At 36.0% G+C, this 20,565-nt stretch overlaps 1 protein-coding gene across 1 annotated transcript in view; it reads right to left on the bottom strand.

Annotated features, from left to right (window-relative positions):
- Window positions 1-15,338, bottom strand: part of LOC144965500 (transmembrane 6 superfamily member 1-like) — a 77,691-nt gene extending 62,353 nt beyond the window's left edge. Inside the window, exons 1-2 of the mRNA XM_078900899.1 lie at window positions 15,314-15,338; window positions 13,333-13,563 (exon numbers count right to left, since the gene is read on the bottom strand). Of these exons, the coding sequence (XP_078757025.1) occupies window positions 13,333-13,537 (205 nt within the window). The 5' untranslated portion in view covers window positions 13,538-13,563; window positions 15,314-15,338. The remainder of the gene's footprint in view (window positions 1-13,332; window positions 13,564-15,313) is intronic.
- Between the last annotated feature and the right edge of the window lie 5,227 nt (window positions 15,339-20,565).

The following is a 20,565-nucleotide window of genomic DNA, read 5'->3' as shown; positions in this document are numbered from 1 at the left end:
CCTCTGTTGATTTGTTCAAATTCATTGTTTTATCTTCATGAGAAATTCAGATATTCACTCTTGCAGAAGAGACTTATCACAATTTTTGAAGATTTACCTTCTTTCCTACACCTGGAGTCAGAACATATTGATAGTGATAGTAAAGTTAACTAGAATAGTAAATATTATTTATAAAAACATTCTTTATCATAACAGCAGGATAGAGAAAAAGAAAAGTAGCCAAACTTTCTTCAAAGCATTTCTTTTCCTTTTGTAAATTTGGGCCGGTTCTGTAGTAGTGTGTATTGTTTCTTTCAGTTTCCCTTCTGGCAGAGGTCAATTCTAATTCAGTACTATTTTTTTTTATCATGCAACTTCCTAGAAGCTGTATTGTCAGATTGTATTAAATGGACCTTCCACTATTTCTATTGTGCCAATTTCTATTAAAATATTATTCCTGCTTAACTATAGATAGATACACTTTCATGTTCCTAAATGTCTTTAAATCTCTTACAACTACTTTATTTTACTATGTGTGTTTCTGATTGCTTGATGAGTGTAGTTTGATTGAAACCAGCAGCTAAGGTTGATGGTGACGAGTGTCAGCCACAATGTTGCCTGTACTGTATGTTTCACGCAGACTCTACGTGTTGAATTGTTTATAAATGTAAAAAAGGACATTGATTTTATAAATAAGGCACATGTTGAAATATATGGACTTTCTTCTTCTTCTTCCTCTTCATTATTATTATTGTTATTATTATTAGCGCGTTTTTAAATAATGATTGTAACAGTGTCAATGCGGCAATGTTGTGAAACACCATCCATAGTTGAGCATCGAACTAGACATTGAGTTATTATTATTTATAAGATCAATCAATCCTCAATTCAATCGGGGTTTTATTTTCAGATGGAGGTTACAAATTACAGATTCTGCATATAATGTATTTTGCCATTACTTAATCTTTTTCCTTAAAATTTCACCTCGGTTATCATTATATCGGTCTTAATAAGTTGATAAATTATACTCCACTCGCTATTGTTTACTACACTGTATATCGTTCCTAGACGATCCCACGAAAGTCTGCCAATTCTGACTTATACAATATATATATATATATATATATATATATATATATATATATATATATATATATATATATATATATATATATATATATATATAATACTATGTTTGGCGGATGCCGACTAAGATAAATCAAAAATGTCAAAATCTATCAAAGAGACAGCAAAAATAATAAACCATCCTCTTGATGGAGTAGAAAGAATTCATGGAAAAGCAATAAAAAGGAAAGCATTCGCATTTACCAACAATAAAAAACACATTTTATATCATGAATTTAATCTTTTACCATCTGGGAGACGCTTTTGTCAGGTTACATGTAGAACTAATAAGTATAAATCAACGTTAGTTCCATCAGCAATAAAAATGTTGAATATTTCATATGGTACAGCAAAATCAAGGACTGATGTGTTGACTAATTGATTGATTAATTTATTGAATGATAGATAAATCGACCAAATGATAATGATGATAATATTTGGTGTCGAATTGCCACAATTGTAGCAAATTGAAAACGAAATGAATCTGTTTATGTTGTGTATATCTCAGGCGTGAAAGAAGGAGAGAGAGAGAGAGAGAGAGAGAGAGAGAGAGAGAGAGAGAAAGAGAGAGAGAGAGAGAGTATGTGTGTGTGTGAGAGAGAGAGAGAGTGTGTGAGAGAGAGAGAGAGAAAAAGAGAGAGAGAAAGATAGAGAGAGAGAGAGAGAGAGAGAGAGAGAGAGAGAAAGAGAGAGAGAGAGAAAGAGAGAGAGAGAGAGAAAGAAAGAGAGAGAGAGAGAGAGAGAGAGAGAGAGAGAGAGAGAGAGAGAGAGAGAGAGAGAGAGAAAGAGATAATAAGTAGGAGTGAAATATCTGTCCAATGTTATAGTTATCATATAACGTTAAAACAAATGTAACTAAATGACAAAAATTGCCATATTTAAGGACAATAAAGATATCTCTCTCTCTCTCTCTCTCTATATATATATATATATATATATATATATATATATATATATATATATATATATATATATATATATATATATATATATATAACTTTCTAACAATACACATCTGAGCTCAACTCTTAAGTAAAATAGAAATAATTTGCCCCCAAAGTAGCTGACAAAGCCAAAATTGTCAATGTCAACGCAAAGTTACGAAATATCAGCGATTGTGCCCCTTGCCTGAGCCTGTTGTAGTTGTAGTTTCGTTTTCAGTTGGCTGGTGAACGCAAAGCTATAAATCTTGCTTTCGTATATATCATTTTAAAGCTAAGATTTTAAACTTTCTTTTGATATCAGAATCGTTCAAATTTTCAAATTTTTCTAAATTTTTAAAAATCAATTTAAAGTTTTTAACTTGAAACTTCAAACTTTGAAAAAAGTCATAAAAATGCGAATCTGGTATCGAATGAAAGCTTGTTCAATTTTCTTTCTGACGCAGCCATTGACGTTACTATTAATAGCGCTGACGCGATCAGCTGAGCGGAGAGAAAAGACGACCATCAGTTACGGTGTTCGAGTAGCGGAGTGCCGGTTCCAAAATCGGAGTTTACTCCCCTTCTTCAACTCAAAACCCATGAAATAACGGCAAATCCTATGAAAAAAGCATAAACATTTTTTTAAAAGATGAAGATTTGAGATTCAATTTGATACCAAACGCGTTTTATTTGACGGACTGAAAATTAGAAAAAGAGAGGGACGATTTGAGTTGAAATTCTCGGTTTGCCAATAAAGCCATGACTCGATAAGAGGGTTTCCCCATAGACTGGTTTTCTAGTGCCGCTTTTATTTTTCCGTTCTAGTCGGGTAAAAAGCTCCAGACAACTTGACAGATAGTAAGAGAATGGTTTAAGTTTAAAGAAATACGTAGTAGAGTAGAGGTAGATTATTGGCACATTATATAGGGATAGGTAGGATCAGAAGGTAAGTATTAATCCCCGCGAAACAAGAAGTACCTATCTTAATATAAATCAACAGAATTGCCTCATACAATAACAAGTGAACACATAATTAGCCAAAGAATAATAGTGCTGGTTTTAATTATTACATTTAGACTATGGGTATTTAATTTTCATCCCGTATCACAAACTATTCATTTTTCTTCGTAAGTGAGCTTAGCTTTCGAAATGACCGGTTGCGGCGCTAAAGTTTCTTCTGTTATATGGGACAGGTCGTTTCAATCCAGTGGTTTCAGGGTATCACTTGAAAGATTCCACTCTGTATCACTTGTAGCCAAACAACCGATTGCTTGTCCACCAGATGCAGACTTGGACAGTAACCAGATACATATTGAGTCATTAACCTATGCAGATTTGGTTAATCACCGATCTGTGAAACTACCGGAGCAAATCTTTGAGTAGGTTGCAACATTTTAATATTCCTATGAATAATGGGGTCGTGAGGGATTTCAATTAATACCCCTGACATCCGTAGCTATAACACATGTCCGTTTTTAATTTGCCTTGGACGTTAACGATTAACACATGGCGACGCGTGAGAGTAGGTATTGAGAATATGTATTGATTTATTTAAAATCCTGGGAAAGTTGAGACAATTGAAATATATCACTACATTTAGCACGTTGGTTATGGGTTAAACCCTAGAAATAGGAGAGCTAACGCGACTAGAAGGGACACTCCTTCTTTGAGCCAATGGTCACAGCCCGCGTACGCTATCTCGCGATAGTTTCCTTAGAATATAGAGGCGCTGGGCACATTTTTGTGTGAATATTATCAGAATGTGTTGTGAACCGGAGGTCTTTGTCGATGGTAATTCCGGGGTATTTGAAATTGTCAGCGGTTTTTACAGTCTGGTCTTGGATTTTTGTATGTGTTTTCTGGATGCTGTTTTGTCGAAAGTGAAAAATTTGCTCCTTCGTCTTGGTTACAATTAACTCTAACTGGTTGTTGATACACCACGAATGAAATTTGTTGGAGGTATGAATTTTCTGACTGGCTGTCATTCAGGAGGTCAAGCACTGCTGTGTCATCTGAGTATTTAATGATGTTGCAACCCGGTGTCTCTGATACGCAATCATTTGTGTATATGATGTAAAGCAGCGGAGAGCTTACGCATCCTTGAGGACATCCATTTGAAAGGGATTTTGACGCTGATACACTGGAACCAAGTTTGACAGTTTGGGGTCTGTTCACCAAGAAGTTATGATAGCACTCAATCATGTACACTGGGTAGTTCAGTGCATGGAGTTTTTGGATGAGTATTTCCGTATTCATAGCGTTGAATGCTGACGAGAAATCTGCGTACAGTATACGGCAGTAGTTTGAAGGTGAACTATCAAGATGAGTGGAAATTATGTCAAATGATGTAAGGAGTGCATCTTCAGCGCTGTGCAGGTGTTGGTAGGCGAATTGGTGTGTATCAATGATTCATTTATTGTGTGCTAATTTGACTAACACTTCATCACGATGGAAGTTAATGCGATGGGTCGGAAGTCGTTGAGGCATGTGGGGGGTTCTTTTTAGGGATGGGAATGATTGTGGACGTTTTCCATTGAGTTGGTATGATCTGCTCGTCCACTGATCGTTGGTAAATTTGTTGGAAAAGAGAGTTGTTCACAGCAGTTTGACAAAACTTCCTTTATCCCATCGGGACCATAGAGGAGCTTGTGCGCTGCCATGACCCTGAAGGTGATACCAGCCTCGATCCAATCCTGCTGGAACAGCTGAAGATGAGTAGCCAGACCAAGAATGATCCAATTCAGCGTCCAGACAAGGTTCTTCCTTCTCCTGGACCCACACCTCCAACTCAATGAATATGATGTGGTGGTGGTTGTTATAGTAGTGGTAGTGATGATGATGTGGTGATGGTGGTTGTAGTAGTAGTGGTAGTGATGGTGATGTGGTGGTGACGGTGGTTGTACCAGAAATGGTAGTAATGATGATGTGGTGGTGGTGGTTGTAGTAGTAGTAGTGATGATGTGGTGGTGGTGGTGATGATGGTTGAAGTAGTAGTGCTAGTGATGGTTGAAGTAGTCGTGATAGTGATGATGATGTAGTGGTGGTGGTTGTAGTTGTAGTGGTAGTGATGATGTGGTGATGGTGGTTGTAGCAGTATTGGCTGTGATGATGATGTGGTGGTTGGAGGCCGGTATCCTTGGAACAATTTGACCTCCCCGGAATTTGACGGAAGTTGCCCATAACCCGGACTTTGGTGGTGACGGTGGTTGTACTAGAAATGGTAGTAATGATGATGTCGTGGCGGTGGTTGTAGTAGTGGTAGTGATGACGTGGTGGTAGTGATGGCTGCAGTAGTAGTGGTAGTGATGATGATGTAATGGTGGTGGTTGTAGTTGTAGTAGTGGTAGTGATGATGATGTGGTGGTGGTTGTTTGTTTGTTTTTAAGTATTTTACGGCGCTTGCAACACATTTAGGTTATATCAGTGCCAGTAAAAAGGAAGGAAATGGGATAGTAAAACGTTCTAGAATTACAAATAAAGCACCCAAGAAAAAGTAAGACGTAGGGGAACTGGGAACAAATAGGGATCAGATGTAGATTCCAAGAGCAGACATACCACCAATGCACCAAGTTTGAGATCACCTTTAAGTCTCATCCAGACACAAGCACAAAATCCAACAAAGAGGAATACACTCAAATGCCTACATTCATTAAAAATATAAAAAAAATACATTACAGAGAGATGATTTACAAGGAAATAAATATCATCTCCCAAAACAATAACAATGCATTTGACTGTTTCCCTCCCAGTTAGGACTCCGGCCAGGGCCAGGACAAAACCAAGTAATCTCATTCCAAGACAAAGACAGAAAGCATGTTGGAAAACAGATATAAGGGGATAGAAGACACAGTATGTACCCCCCTGCCCACTATGGGAGTGGTGGTGGTGGTGTAGTTGTAGTGGTAGCGATGATGATGTGATGGTGGTGGTTGTAGTAGCAGTGGTAGTGATGATGTGGTGATGGTGGTTGTAGTAGTAGTGACTGTGATGATGATGTGGTGGTTGGAGGCCGGGGGGGGGGGGTATCCTTGGAACAATTTGACCTCCCCGGAATTTGACGGAAGTTGCCTGTAACCCGTAATTTTTTGCTCCAGACCGATTTTTTTCCGGTGAAACCGGAGAATCAGCACCAATGAATGACCCTTTACTTATTACATCAACCAGGCGATTTCATAGGTATCCTATCACCCACTGCCATTAATAGGCTCGTCATGCCAACAAAAGGTTTTCCGATCGGTAGCGCAGAAATGTGTGTTAAAAACGGTGATGGCCGTGGTGGAAGTTGGGGAGGGAGGGAGGCTCCTTGTTCTAGCTTTTTGCTGGTAGATGGGTTGATGAGTGATATGTCGATGTCCAATGGAAAAAAAAAAGTGCTTATGCTCCACGTTTAAAATTTGAAAATATATAGAGAACACATTTTAATTTTTATAACTTACCCTGCTACCGTATAAGTTGCATCTCCAAATAATTTTGGAAATATTGGAAACAGTCGCAAAAAGAAGGTGATTTCTACCATTTTCTACCAGTGACATGAGGATAGATTGACATTTTAAAAATAATTGTATGGCAAGTTTCATTCATTTTTATCAAAGGGTCTTCCTCTCTCCCTTAAGTAACGGCCCGATCGGCAGTCCATTTCTGGGTCAGAGGACGTCCCTCAATTGTGATTGCTATATAAGTGGATAGATTCTAAACTAAATTGATAAAAGTTATTGCTGAAAATTTATTTATTTTAAAGTACCGACTTGGGTCGGACGGTTACAACCGGAGAAGCCAGAGGATCCAGTCGATTGCCAAAAAGTCGAAAAAGTGACATCCCTGAATTATGAACCATAATTTTTCACCAAAGTAATCAAATATGATTAATGCAGTGGTAATCAATTATGTTTAAAGCAATAATCTTGTCTTCAACTAATTAAATATGTCTTTATATGTTGCTTTATACCGGGTAGGTACTGGAGGAGAGGGAGTTTCACCGTGAGGAGACAATTTATATGTAATAATAATAATAATAATAATAATAATAATAATAATAATAATAATAATAATAATAATAATAATAATAATAATAATAATAATAATAATAATAAATTACACTTATATAGCGCCTTTTCCGTTTGTACAAGTTCAAGGCACTTTATATGATCAATCTCTCTCTCTCTCTCTCTCTCTCTCTCTCTCTCTCTCTCTCTCTCTCTCTCTCACACACACACACACACACACACACAGATATAATACTCTCTCTCTCTCTCACACACACACACACACACACACACAGATATAATAATCTTATTACGCGTTCATCTTAATCCTTCAAAATCTACAAAGCGCGAGACTATTCCATATCAAATAAAATTTTGAAAATCACACTAGAATCACAAAGTAAAGGGTAATATTTTATTCTAGATTTGAAGGGGTCTACAGTCCAGTTTGCCTGATATGTTTATTTAGAGAATTCCAGTGTCGAGGTGCCGAGTAGAAAAATGATTGTTTGCGAATTTTATATGATGCATTAGGCTTAACAAGTAGTGTACTGTTGTTACTTGAGCAAAGATGACGATTTGGAGCATATGTTTTCCGTAAATTGTTAAGGTAAAGTGGTCCTTGTTCTTGGGGGTTATTGAAAACAAAATGTACAAAATAATTCTCTTTTGGACAGACAACAATGAAGATTGAATAATAGAGGTATTGCTGAATCATATTTCTTTTTCCTCGTAATCAGTCTAGCAGCGCTATTTTGAACATGTTGCAAGCAGTTGATTCTTTCCTGAGATATATTACTTAAAAGGGAATTACAATAATCAAGTTTGGACAGTACAAAGGCATTGACAAGAAGAGTGACGATGCCAAGGGAAATGAGGTGTCTAATTTTACCTATCCTTCATATTTCAGTGTACATTGATTTGATGTTGTTGACCTGCTTGTCTCCGAGTCAATGTAAACTCCGAGATTCTTTACTGATGCTGAAAATTCATTAACATTCCCCAACATTCATCCGTTTCACATCATTTAATGGCTTGGTTTCGTAGCCATGAGTGCTTCAGTCTTCTCTTCATTTAGTTTCAGTCGGTTCTTATCCATCCATGTTTTAATCTCAGAGATGCACCTCTTAAAGCTGTCCATGAGCAATGACAGGTCATTAACCATTACTTAACTATATAATTGGCTATCATCAGCGTGAAAATGAGAATTCAGCCTAAAGATAGAAACAACATTTGCAAGTGGTTGCATGTAAACAGTAAAAAGCACTGGCCCTAAGACCGAACCTTGAGGTACACCAAAACTCCAAAAAGTAGACTTGAAACCATTGAATACAACCCTCTGCTGACAACCTGACAAGACTTAAACCACTTCAAAGCCAAACCTTTAATACCAAAAACGTTTTATAGTCAATTCATCAGCATATCATGGTCAATGGTATCAAAGATAGCTTATAAGTCAAGACGGCATAAAATATTGATTTCATTCGCATCTGCATTCAATAGTAAGTCATTAAGGATAAGGAAAAAAAAATATAAGTGTTGTGATTTTCTTTGTAAGCAGATTGGAAAGGCTCAATCAGATTGTTATGGAGATAAGCTAAAAATTGATGCAATATCACCTTTCCAAGGATTTTGTATAAGGGAAGATTGCTTACAGGCCTTATTTTGGTCTAGAAAGGGATTCTTGATAAGAGATTTTACAAGTGCAGCTTTAAAACTTTCACTGACAGTGTCAGTGACTAATCCATTACTGAGAGAGTTATTAATAATGGTACTAATTCATCAAGACAAGAGATAAACAAGGAGTGAGGCAAAGGGTCGATTCACAGTATATTTGATAAAAGTTTCAAAAACAGGTTCAAAAGGAAAAAAGACAAGGGCCATGATGACAATGGCTTTCAGATGGAAGGTCTTGAGCATTGAAATTTTCCAGAATATTTCTTTTTTCATCGAAATAGAAACAGAATTTGTGGGAGCTCACTACCTGGAAAAATAATTGGAAGAATTTGTTCTTCTTTCCTCCCGAAGAATTCATTACATAAGTGAAAGAATTGTTTACATAAAATGGAATTCTTAAATTCAGATAAATAATATTATTTCTTTGCTAGTTTTATGGTCCTTTTCCACTGTTGTCTTTTGGTCTTCATTATGCTCCTATCAATCGTTAATCTAGTCTTCTGCCATTTTCTCTCAGCTTGTCGATATCATTTTTTGGCATTTCTTACTGTTGTACCAGGGAGCGAATGGCCTTTCAGGTATATTTCTAGTCACAAGGGAAGCAGCTTTATTCAAAATGTCACCAGTGATGGTGTTGAAATGGTCAATGTCGAAGTTGTCTGGTTGGGGTACGTTAAAGAGTTTGCAATCTCGGCTTTGAGCTCAGATAAATTGATATTCACCATATCTCTTGATGTGACAGGGTGTTTTTGTCTCAGTGGTTTTACGATGTTAGTTTTGATCAGGACTGCATAGTGGTCAGATATCAATTTCTTGACGACGTGAAGGCTGTTTATTATTAAAGTATCTCTGACCACGACCCAGTCCAGCACCTGACCAGCCTCATGTATTGGTGAGGAAACAAGTTGGGTCATGCCGCTACTCTTCAAGATGTCTTTCAATCGAGTGACTTCAGGGGTTGATTTATCAAATGAAAGTCATCAAAGATAATAGGATGCCCCATTTTTGTGTTGTAGCAAGATAAGATTTCTTATTTTTATTTTGTCGATGAACGCATAATTCGTACATTATTAACACAGGAACTTGGTGGTCGGTAAATACATAGAAAATTTAAATATTTATGGCCAAGCTCAGACTCCATCCCATTGCTTCACATGTTATGAATTCTCTGCCGATTCTGTTCAAAGTGAGTTTGGAATCAAAGCCACGATTCAATATTTTCATCGTGAATCAAATCCTTGATTTCATCAATTTTGTTTCTAACAGATTGTATGTTATGTTGATTAAACAGACGACGAGATGTTTTGCAGTTGTGCAGTTTAGTTGCTGCTGCTTTTGTTGTCCGTTGGCAGCGATGGTGATGCTGACGATAACAGCAATGGTGGTGACAATACCGATGATGGCAGCGCCATAGAGGTGGTGATGTTAACGCTAAAGACAATGGCAGCAATTATATTGGTGGTAGTGATGCTGACAATAATGACAATGACAGCAATGATGATGATGGTGGTGGTGCTGATCAATATGACTATGCCAACAACGACAATGGTAGTGTTGCCAGGGGTCTTGGCGAGTGGATGGGGGAAGGTGGTCAATAACAAACATGAGCAGGTATCAATCTCCGTTCACGTATAGCACCCCTATGTGGTCGTGGCTGATCAAAACAATCATTTTTTAAAAATGGTACGGTATGCTGATGTCTGTTTACATTGACTAGATATCTGAGGGCTACACAGGCGTTTATCATTTTCAGCTTAGTTCACCAAGTCAATCAAGCCAGTCCTTGACTGATACTAATACTAGATGATAAGAGACAATTTTTTCGCCGTTTTGATTGATATTTTTCTGAATTTCAAACTAATGTAGTCATGCAATTATTAAGTGTAGCAAAAACATTTTTATAATACAATACAGTTTATTAACAGTTTTTATTGATTATATAATCATAATTATGATGGTGTTAAAAAGCAAGAGGGATAACCCATGAAATTGATACCTAATTTTAAGTGAATGAAAATTTTTAAGAGAATATTTTAAAATGTTCAACACTTTTGATTGTAAAAAAAAAAGTTATGGAAATGATGTTGAATATCCGTAGAATGTAGACATATAAACTTTATACCAGTAGATTGAGGCGTTTTTAATATATCAGTTCACCTGTACGTCAAAGTAAGGATTTTGAGTAAAGTAAAACTGAAATCCAATCACAGCATTGTCTTAAAAGATATTTTAAAATAAACCAGAAAAATAGTCAAATGTAATTCACTTATATTTATCCCAGAATCAACGAATGATAAGAGTTCCATTAAAAATTTGTATATAATGACATTCATTTAAAGACAATCAAAACCACAAAACAAATCTTAAAGAGTACGAATAATTTTCATAACCTTATTTTGTGAGATATCTATGCCCATTACTCTTTTATTTTCTTGACCTGCGCAATCTTTCTTTCGTGGTCTGCCTCTTTTAATTTGGGCGCCATATAGACTGCATATAACAGATTGGTCAAATGAAAGATTAGGATCATATTCACCTCATAAAGTATTGTTTCTTGTTCAGTTTTCTCGCAGAATCAAAGGTATCAATACCTGCATCGCATTTCTTTAAATTATGTATCAGTGAGACATATTTCTTGCAAATTGAAATATTGAAATATGTTGGAATTTCATATTTATAGTCAACTGTTGATAACATCTAGAGCCTTTTAATCCTCTCAGCACGGCTCTGTACTCTTTCACAACAGATTCGACACGTTTCATTTGTACTGCTGTGATGACTGTCTTCAGTGTGTCTCTCTATAACCTGAACAAAACATAAATACGTAAATTTAAGAAATATTTAAAATATGCGCTTAAATTCAATGAAAGCAAATGAATTAAATGTCTCTTATCATCATTATCTAGTTGTATCATTGGGTTTCTAAAATATCATGAAATATTCTCCTCCTTGTTGGTAACAAAAATAATTAATAAGATTCATTTACACACCCTCTATGCTTAAATCCCTCAATATACCATAATAAAAATATACATCATATGAAAGATAATTTCATCTACTTTTCTCTGATCCCTCACACTTGATGGTAAAAAGTGGTGGTTTGATATTTTGAATTTTTAAATAATTCTTAAACTTAAAATTTTTAATATTTTAAAAATAAAACTTTGATTATTCAAAAGAGCAAAACACAAACTTACCGTTTAATGATGTAAACAAAAATAATTGTGTCTTGTAGAGGAAAAGCTGGTCTTCGTATCCATATATGTTTCAAAATTATGAAAAAGATGCTGCGTCCACAATGGGTGAGAACATTGAGTATTTTGATGAAATTTCTACTACTCTCTGCCTGAGAAATTCAAAGCCATGAGATTTACCTGCAGACAAAATTTATTGCCAATGCACCCCGTCTTGACAGCTGTTATCACTGTGGCTGACGGTGGATTGTTTACATTACTTAATGGTAGCCAATGAGGGAAAAAGTAACTAAAATGAAAGTTTGGGCCCTATTTAAATGGCTGTGGCTAAAAATAACATCCATGTTTGTCTAAGGTCTAAAAGTCTTGATTTCACAACACACTGGTGAATAAAGTTCTACCTGTTCAGAGTAAACTGACAATACTGACATGGTGACTGTTATGGTAAAATTGAACTGAGCTAAAAATAAAACGAAAAAAACCCCGTCTGAGTTGGCCTCAAATGTGGATTTAAAATACTGCTTTTCTAAAATATTAAAATTTCAATTGTTAAAAAGTCACAATTTTCAGATAGATTAAAAGTTCAGATCTCAATGAATATAAGATTCACTTTAAAAAATGACAGGGTTATTTCTATAAAAAAGCAAAATCAAGAGAACAACAGACACACGTCAAAAATAGAGTCACTAAAAACGATAAAAAGGAAAACATCTGTAGCGGTACACCTTGTTTTTGCTGCTAATGTGCAATTTACATTAAAAATAAAACAGAAGTAGCATAATTCTCTCTCCTTTAAAAAAAATTGTTCTAAATAGATATGATTAAATAGTTACACAAGTGGGGTGGATCTGAAGCGTAGTGGTTTAGCTGTTTGATTGGAAGGTTCTTGTTTCAAATCCCAACGGGGACTATTTTTCTTTTCAATATATCAATTTATTTACTTCAATTTATTGTTTTCTTACTAGAAGTATTTTTCAAACTGTCCTCTAATCATTTAAAGCTGATTTATTGTTGTTTTCATCTTATTATTCTTCTTTTATTTTCTTTATTTTTTCTTTCATTAATTTGTCATTATCATTCTCATCGGTATACTTTTACCATGTTCTATCATTATTATGATAATTAGACTTGCATTGCCACAACAGTAAACTTACAAAAGTCAATGTAATACGACCTAGCAGATAACACTAGATATCCCTCTAATTACCAAAAGGGTTATGATATGTGTCGCTCTATTATTATCATTAGAGTGCTTCCTTTATTTGTACCAACTTAAGGTAATTACAAGGTGATATCCATTGTATAGTGCTTCCAAGAAACCTTGGTTATAACAACAATAATGAACAACAGGTGGTAACCCAGGTACGCTGTACTCTATTTGTTGAGTTCTCAGACCTAAACTACACACAGTCTACTATGAACTAAATTATAACAGTATAAAATAAAACTCACCGTGAATAAAAGAGTTGACTTTTGGTTGTTTTGTTCTTATCCGTAAGGCATACTGGGGCAAGAGGCCTATGATAAGTAAAACTACTGCTCCTGAAAGGAACATCTTCATTTGATCCTTTCCTTGTGCAATGATGTTCAACACATAAGAGAAAGGTAAAGCAAGGAGGGATGTCAACAAAATAAAAATGGCACACGTTAAAGTCATGTTTCTAAGTTGGAAGCTCTTACCATCTGGGAGATGATATAAACAAATTCAAATTAGAACAAACAGATAATCTACATTCATACCACATTATATAATCTATTTAACAAGTTATAATTATTTACTATCAACGTTACTATAACAATAATCATGATGGTAATAATGGTGTTGGTGGTGATAGTGGTAGTGGTGGTAATGGTAATAATAATGTTAGTACAGTTCACTCCAGATATCGCAACTCGGTTAATCACAACTTTCGGTTAATCTCAACATTTCGGAAGAAACAGAATTAATTCTATATAGAAGTCACTTGCTAACTGAAACAAACTTCAGTTAAGCGCAACAAATTTTCGACCTGAAAAAGTGGAAAATTTAAGATATCAAAACAAATCTCTTGATTATATTCCATCATGGGTTAAACCATGACAGGTAAAAGAATCGAGATTGGGTGGGGTTTAATGCTACAGTTGTGTGTCACCATTCTATTAGAGACAAAAGAGGGCGGGGCTTTGCAGTAAGGGTTTGTAGGGTCATCTGTGACCATTAGATGGTAGGCGAGGGGACTGGGTATAGTCCAGACAACCAGTAAACAATGACAGACTGAGAGGAGAGACTGAGTGACATCCTTTATTTTATTTTATTTTTTTTTTATTTTTAGGGGGGGGGGGGGGGGGGGGGGGGGGGCAATTAACGTAGTCCATTGTGATCAATGGGTTTGGTGAGAGCTTACTGTTTCTCACCACGGCTGATCTCTTTGACTCTAACAAATGTTGAGAATGAAAGAGTGAAATTAATCCAATCTGAATAAGATGTTGGCTTGCATCAAGGCTGCTTTTGCTTGTTAAAATCTTTAGAGGGCTGCCATATGGTTTTTGTTTCAATCAAATTGCTCAGTTTGTGGCAGACTAAGAACAATGTTTACAACAACTGGTTTGAAATTACACGTTTATAAACACCTGGCCTCGGCAAGAAAACAGACAATCCTTGATGCCTTCTTTGGGAAATGAGTTATCTCAAACGCAAAGGATAAAGATGGAATTTACAACCATAAAACGGAGAAAAAAACAACAAGCAAACAGAAAAAAAACAAAGAAAAAACAATGAAACAAAAGAACAGAAAACAAAAATAATTTTAAAAACAAACAAAATTAATAATGACACCATGGAGGATGCCAGGCCCATGTAAACTCAGAGGGAAAATGTTTCAATAGTGGGCAAGGAACCCTACTTCATTTAATCGCAACATGTTCGTTGATCCCAAAGTGTTGCGATTATCTGGAGTGGACTGTAATAGTACTTGTTATTATTTTGATTATTATTATTATTATCATCATCATCATCATCATCATCATCATCATCATCATCATTATTATTATTATTATTATTATCATTATTATTATCAGTGTCATCATCATCATTATTATTATTATTGTTATTTGTAGTAATTATGTATCACACCTTATCAGCTGACATGTGTCATGTGCTCTTGATATTATTATTGTAATTTCTAGGTGTCTGTCCCTCATTTTATCACTGGAATTTTATATCAATTTGTGTGTGACTGTCTGTAAAATCCCCTCGTGCAATTTATAAGAATTTTAAAAATTAGATATTTTAATAAATTGTCACTTTTTACATTTCAACCTGATGGATACAATTTCTTTTACGTTTTATCATCGTTAACTGTTTTTATTAGCTATTTTGGGAACCTTCGTTTAATTGCCATCCTTACATCATCCGAAAGTAAAATATCAATTTTCGCAACGTCAAATTTCTTACCAATGTTCACGACGTGACAATCGCGGTGTTTGACATAAATAACACACAATTGAAACCATCGTTAGGGCAGGTTTGGGTCTAATTATTAGGAAAATCCTTCAAAAATTGATTTTGAGATTTTGGTGGAAAACAATACTTTACTATCTTAGAAATAATGTAATTGATGTCCAAATTCTTAAAGTAGACAATAATGAATAATGGCATGAAAAACACAGTTGAAAAGGGTACAGGTAGTAAGAAAAGTGTGAAAAACGGAGAGCTATTTTTATTTTCTCAATATGTCATATTTCTACAGGTTTGGGATATTGTGTCAAATGTTTCTTAACTAAGAATCTATTCAATGAAATTCCACAGTTATAGTATGTCGCCATATAGAGATATTTTTGATAAATGTGTGTGTATTTTGAATTATAATCCAAATTATGAATTTTTAACATCAATTTTGTCATAACATTTTGATTCTCAACTTTGTCATGTACTAATAAAAATTCCATAAGCTAAAGCCGTAAAATCTCTCTATGGCGACACACTATGGTGCAATGTTGAATAAGGGGAAGAATATGGAGGCCGTTCCTTCATTATTCTATCTAGTTTTTGTGGAACGTTTGCCACAAGATTATTATATCTTTTTATGCTAACCCCCAAATTAGGTTGCAAAGCGGGTATTAACACTATATTTTTCATCAAAAATTTTGTTTTTTAACCTATAATGACGATACAGATTGATTAAAATCGCCCAATAAAGGTAATATTAATTAGGAACTGTGTTGTCAGTCCACCAGTGGACTGAATACACAGCTGTGTATTCAGTCCACCGGAAGAGATTATATATATACGGGCTAAACTGTTTGACTGAGCGCGAGAAGGCCGGCTGATTTAGCATAGCGTAACTAACCGGAGTGGGGTGGGTTTGGTGTTCAAGCTCCTTTCTAGGCATAATATTTTCTTTCTTTCTTTTTCATTTTTTCTTTTTTGTACTCCCTTGGCAAACAAATTCTTGATTTTCAATTTCAACACGTTGACACCATTCCTAGTGACTTGAAAAGTTTGAACGACATTTAACATTTTTTATATTTGATATTTATTTACTTTTACTCACTTTTAATATTATTATTTTGATTTAGAACACAGGGAGACGTCAAAATTTATTGCCTTGTGCTTTCCTTGTATGTAACAATACGAGTCGGTTGAAAAATGAAACAAAAACAAACAAAATTATTTTTTTTAAAAGAAAAAAAAGAAAAAGAAAGAAAACAAAACAAAAAAATGTTAAGAGAACAACTTTATAGTTATAGGGTCTTGGATATGTTTGAGGGATCATCAGAGAGAGAGAAAGAGAGAGAGGGTGGGGGTGGTGTGGGAGAGATTAGAGAGAGAGAGAGAGAGAGAGAGAGAGAGAGAGAGAGAGAGAGAGAGAGAGAGAGAGAGAGAGAGAGAGATAGATAGAGCTAGTAGAAAGGAAGAAATGGGATACCAGTCAAAAAATTCTTAATTTTCAACTTCAACACGTTGACACCATTCCTGGTGACTTAAGAAGTTTGAACAACATTTAACATTTTTCTTATTTATTTACTTTTACTCACTTTTAATATTATTATTTTAATTTAGAACGAGACGTCAAAATTTATTGCCTTGTGCATTCCTTGTACGTAACAACATGAGCCAGGAGAAAAACGAACAAAAAAACAAAAAAAGGAAAACAAAAAGTTAACAGAACAACTTTATAGTTATAGGGTCTTGAATAAGTCTGAGGGAGCGTCAGAGAGAGAGAGAGAGAGAGAGAGAGAGAGAGAGAGAGAGAGAGAGAGAGAGAGAGAGAGAGAGAGAGATTAGATATATATATATATATATATATATATATATATATAGAGAGAGAGAGAGAGAGAGAGAGAGAGAGAGAGAGAGAGAGAGAGAGAGATCGGGCTAGTAGAAAGGAAGAAATGGGATACCATATTTTAAAAAAATTCTAGTTTTACAAGACATGATAGACAATGAACAATAGACTAGCTCTACAAGCCAAAGGACTAGGAATGATTGTGAAAGAAAAAGACGTTGGAAGAAGACAAAGTCAAGACTGCCCGGGACGGGGGGGGGGGGGGGGGGGGGGGGGGGGGGGCACAGGCAAGCTCGAGGCCAGTGATCGATGTGAAAAGTGGCCACCAAATAGAAATAGAACCTTCCTTGGGCAAACAATACCAAAACTCTGATCTCCTTGGAAAAAATAATCGGTTTTGATACAAAAAATTCTAACTGACTAGGAAAAATAGATATAAATGTTAAATTTAAATTAAGTATAGAAACATTATTCTCTGTGTGGCCAATTTTGGCCAAATCGGTCAGGCCAATGGCTATCTAACAGCCACGGTACCGGTAAGAATCTCGGGCTCCCGATTTCGAGCAACTCTCATCAAGACTTTCCGAGAGTAAATAAAACGCTGTAAATGATATTATTAAGCCGTCAAATTGCCATAAATGTTATGCCTGTCCATTTTTGATGATGCCTAACCCTAACCTATATAATAATAGGCTCAATATCAATGTGGTCAATATTGAGGTAAGTATCGACGATATTTGGTCCTTTTTTAATTTTTTTATTTCCGGTGGACTGAATACACAGCTGTGGACTGAAAACACAGTTCCTATTAATTAATTTTTTTTTAGAAAAGACCCAAACTCAAACCGCCCCTTTAGTCTTTAGCCTTAGCCTTAATTAATGAACGTTCTCGCAATGCTCAACAAAAAAGACACAAACCAATTTTATCAGACGTGTCAAACTATTTTAACAATAATAATATTATGAAAGGAGAAAATTTATCATTGACAAATCCATCAAAAATTTAAGATAAGTCATGCAATTTTTCTTAATATTAAACAACTTGATTTATTACTTGAGACTTGTGAGGTGCACGGTTCCGGTTTCGGTTTTAGCAGTATTGCCAGGTGCCTTTGCAAAAATTCCGCCAACTTTATGCCAGAAATCCGCCAAAATTCGCCAACTTTATCCTACCGAAGTGGCAATTCGGACCCGAGTCTGAATTGCTTCCCGTGGCAATTCGGACTCCTGCCACAACGCGCCTGCTCAATCACAGGAAGTGTCGGAAGTGGAAGCTAGGCCGAAAGTGAAGCGTGGTAGCTTCAAAAGCGGTGATCTATTTTCTTCTTTCAACGAATTCATGCCAACCTTCAAAGAATTTGAGAAGGCGATCTGTGTTTGTGTCAGGATGAGACATTTAGGTGCTCTCGTCTCAAACTAAGTATAGCCTACTGGTGTCATATTGTGGGCTTATATATTATTAAATCAATGACAGTCAACAAACACGTCTTGTCTGCTTGAACATCTAAATCATAACCGTTTATTATTTCCCCTTTTTAATACACCCAACGTACTCGATTACTATAATTTGATACTGTAACCTAATTAAGTGACATCTCCCCTTTTAAGTTCAAAATATAATATCTTGGTCTTGATCTTGTAATTTAATCCAAATGAATTCAGCCTACCTATCACACACATTCACATATTATTCCTAGTATATGTATATCATGTAATGCCAATTCAAAACAGTCCATCAAATGCCGAATGTTCGAATTTATGAAGATTGTTCAGTTTTCTTGAGTCCCTAAGTCTGCTAGTCAGACAACTTAATCTGCTAATCAGATCGGTTTGATAACCAAACCTACAGGCCATGTTTTATCTATTACAACATTAACATTAACACACATTTGCTGTTACTGTCTGGTCTAATTATTCTTCTCCCACTTCGCGTGACGTATGGTTGGGATGAAGATGGTGTAATAGCATCATTGGCATTGTTGCCAACGTCTGTTACAGGACAATTGGCTTCACGCTCTTCCTCATTTCTGGGGGAAGGGTCGAGGTTGGAATTATAGCTGTTGTCGTCCCACTCCATTGTGCCGCCAGACGCAGTAGCTAAGGGCCTATTGTGCCTTGTAGGCATCATGTGTCGACGATTTCTTCTTAAAACGGACGTGCCTGTGTCCACTGTGTACGATCTTGGTGTTGGTTGTACGTTTATTATACGACCTGGCGTTGTCTATCCTTTCCTGTCATCCAGTTTGATTAAAACTCGATCCTGTGGTTGCAATGGTGGTAAGTCTCTAGCACCATGTCTTCGGTCGAACTGTGTCTTGTATGCGAATTTGCTGATTTCGTCATTTTGTTGGACAATGTTCGGTCTAATGTGTTGAGGTAGCAGGTTGTCTGGTAAAACTGGAATTGTTGTTCTCAATTCTCTTCCCATGCTAAGCATAGATGGAGTAAAATGCGTCGACGTGTGTCTTGAGTTTCTGTACGCAAGCAACGCAGTGAAAGGGTCTTTTTGACTTAATATTTTCTTTGCTATCTGTACAGCACGTTCTGCTTGTCCATTAGCTTGCGGGTAATGCGGCGAAGTAGTCTGATGCTTGAATCGCCATTCTCTCGAAAATTGCTTAAATTCTCTGCTGCTAAACTGCGGTCCATTGTCTGTGATCAGGATTTCAGGAATTCCGTGGCGTGCAAAGAAACTTTTCAGCTTCAGGATTGTGGTGACGGAACTCTGGTTTGGCAGGTATCCAATTTCAACGTAGCGTGAATAATAGTCGATTAAGACAATGAATGTTTTATTCTTGTGGTAGAATAAATCTGCAGCTGCTTTTTGCCACGCTCTCTCTCTGGTAGAGGTATTGGCTTCAGTGTCTCCTTCCTGTTAGTCGGTCTTGCTTCTTCACATTGCTTACAATTTTCGATCATGCTTAGTATTTCCTTGTTGATGTTGGGCCACCACACTGATTGTCTTGCTCGTTCACGGCATTTATTGATTCCTTGGTGCCCCTCATGTATTTGTTTTAGAACATCTTTTCTCATGCTTTGCGGGATAACAATGCGCTTATCTTTAACTACGAGACCATGAAGTGTACTCATGCTGTCTCTCTCTTCGCAGTACTTCTTCAAGCTTACAGGTACATTATTTTTGTGTTTCGGCCAACCTTGTTCGATTAGTCCTTCCAGTTGGCTCATTTCACCTTCTTCTTCTGTCTTCTTTCTTATGACATCCAAGTCTGCATTCCACTGGTGTGTTTCAGTGCTATTTACATACGCATTAACATCCATCTCCAACGTTTTGTCTTAAATCTGGAGTGGCTTTCTAGACAGAGTGTCTGCCAAATGTAAGTCTTTCCCTGGTTTATAGATTGCAATAGGATTAAATCTCATAAGTCTCACCAGTAGCCGTTGACATCTCAGAGGTGTC

Source organism: Berghia stephanieae, chromosome 2, assembly GCF_034508935.2.
Source record: "Berghia stephanieae isolate SIO BIC M18660-M18661 chromosome 2, UCSD_Bste_1.3, whole genome shotgun sequence".
NCBI lineage: Eukaryota > Metazoa > Mollusca > Gastropoda > Nudibranchia > Aeolidiidae > Berghia > Berghia stephanieae.
The sequence above is the reverse complement of the archived record's forward strand: the minus strand, read 5'-3'. Positions and strand labels throughout refer to the sequence as shown.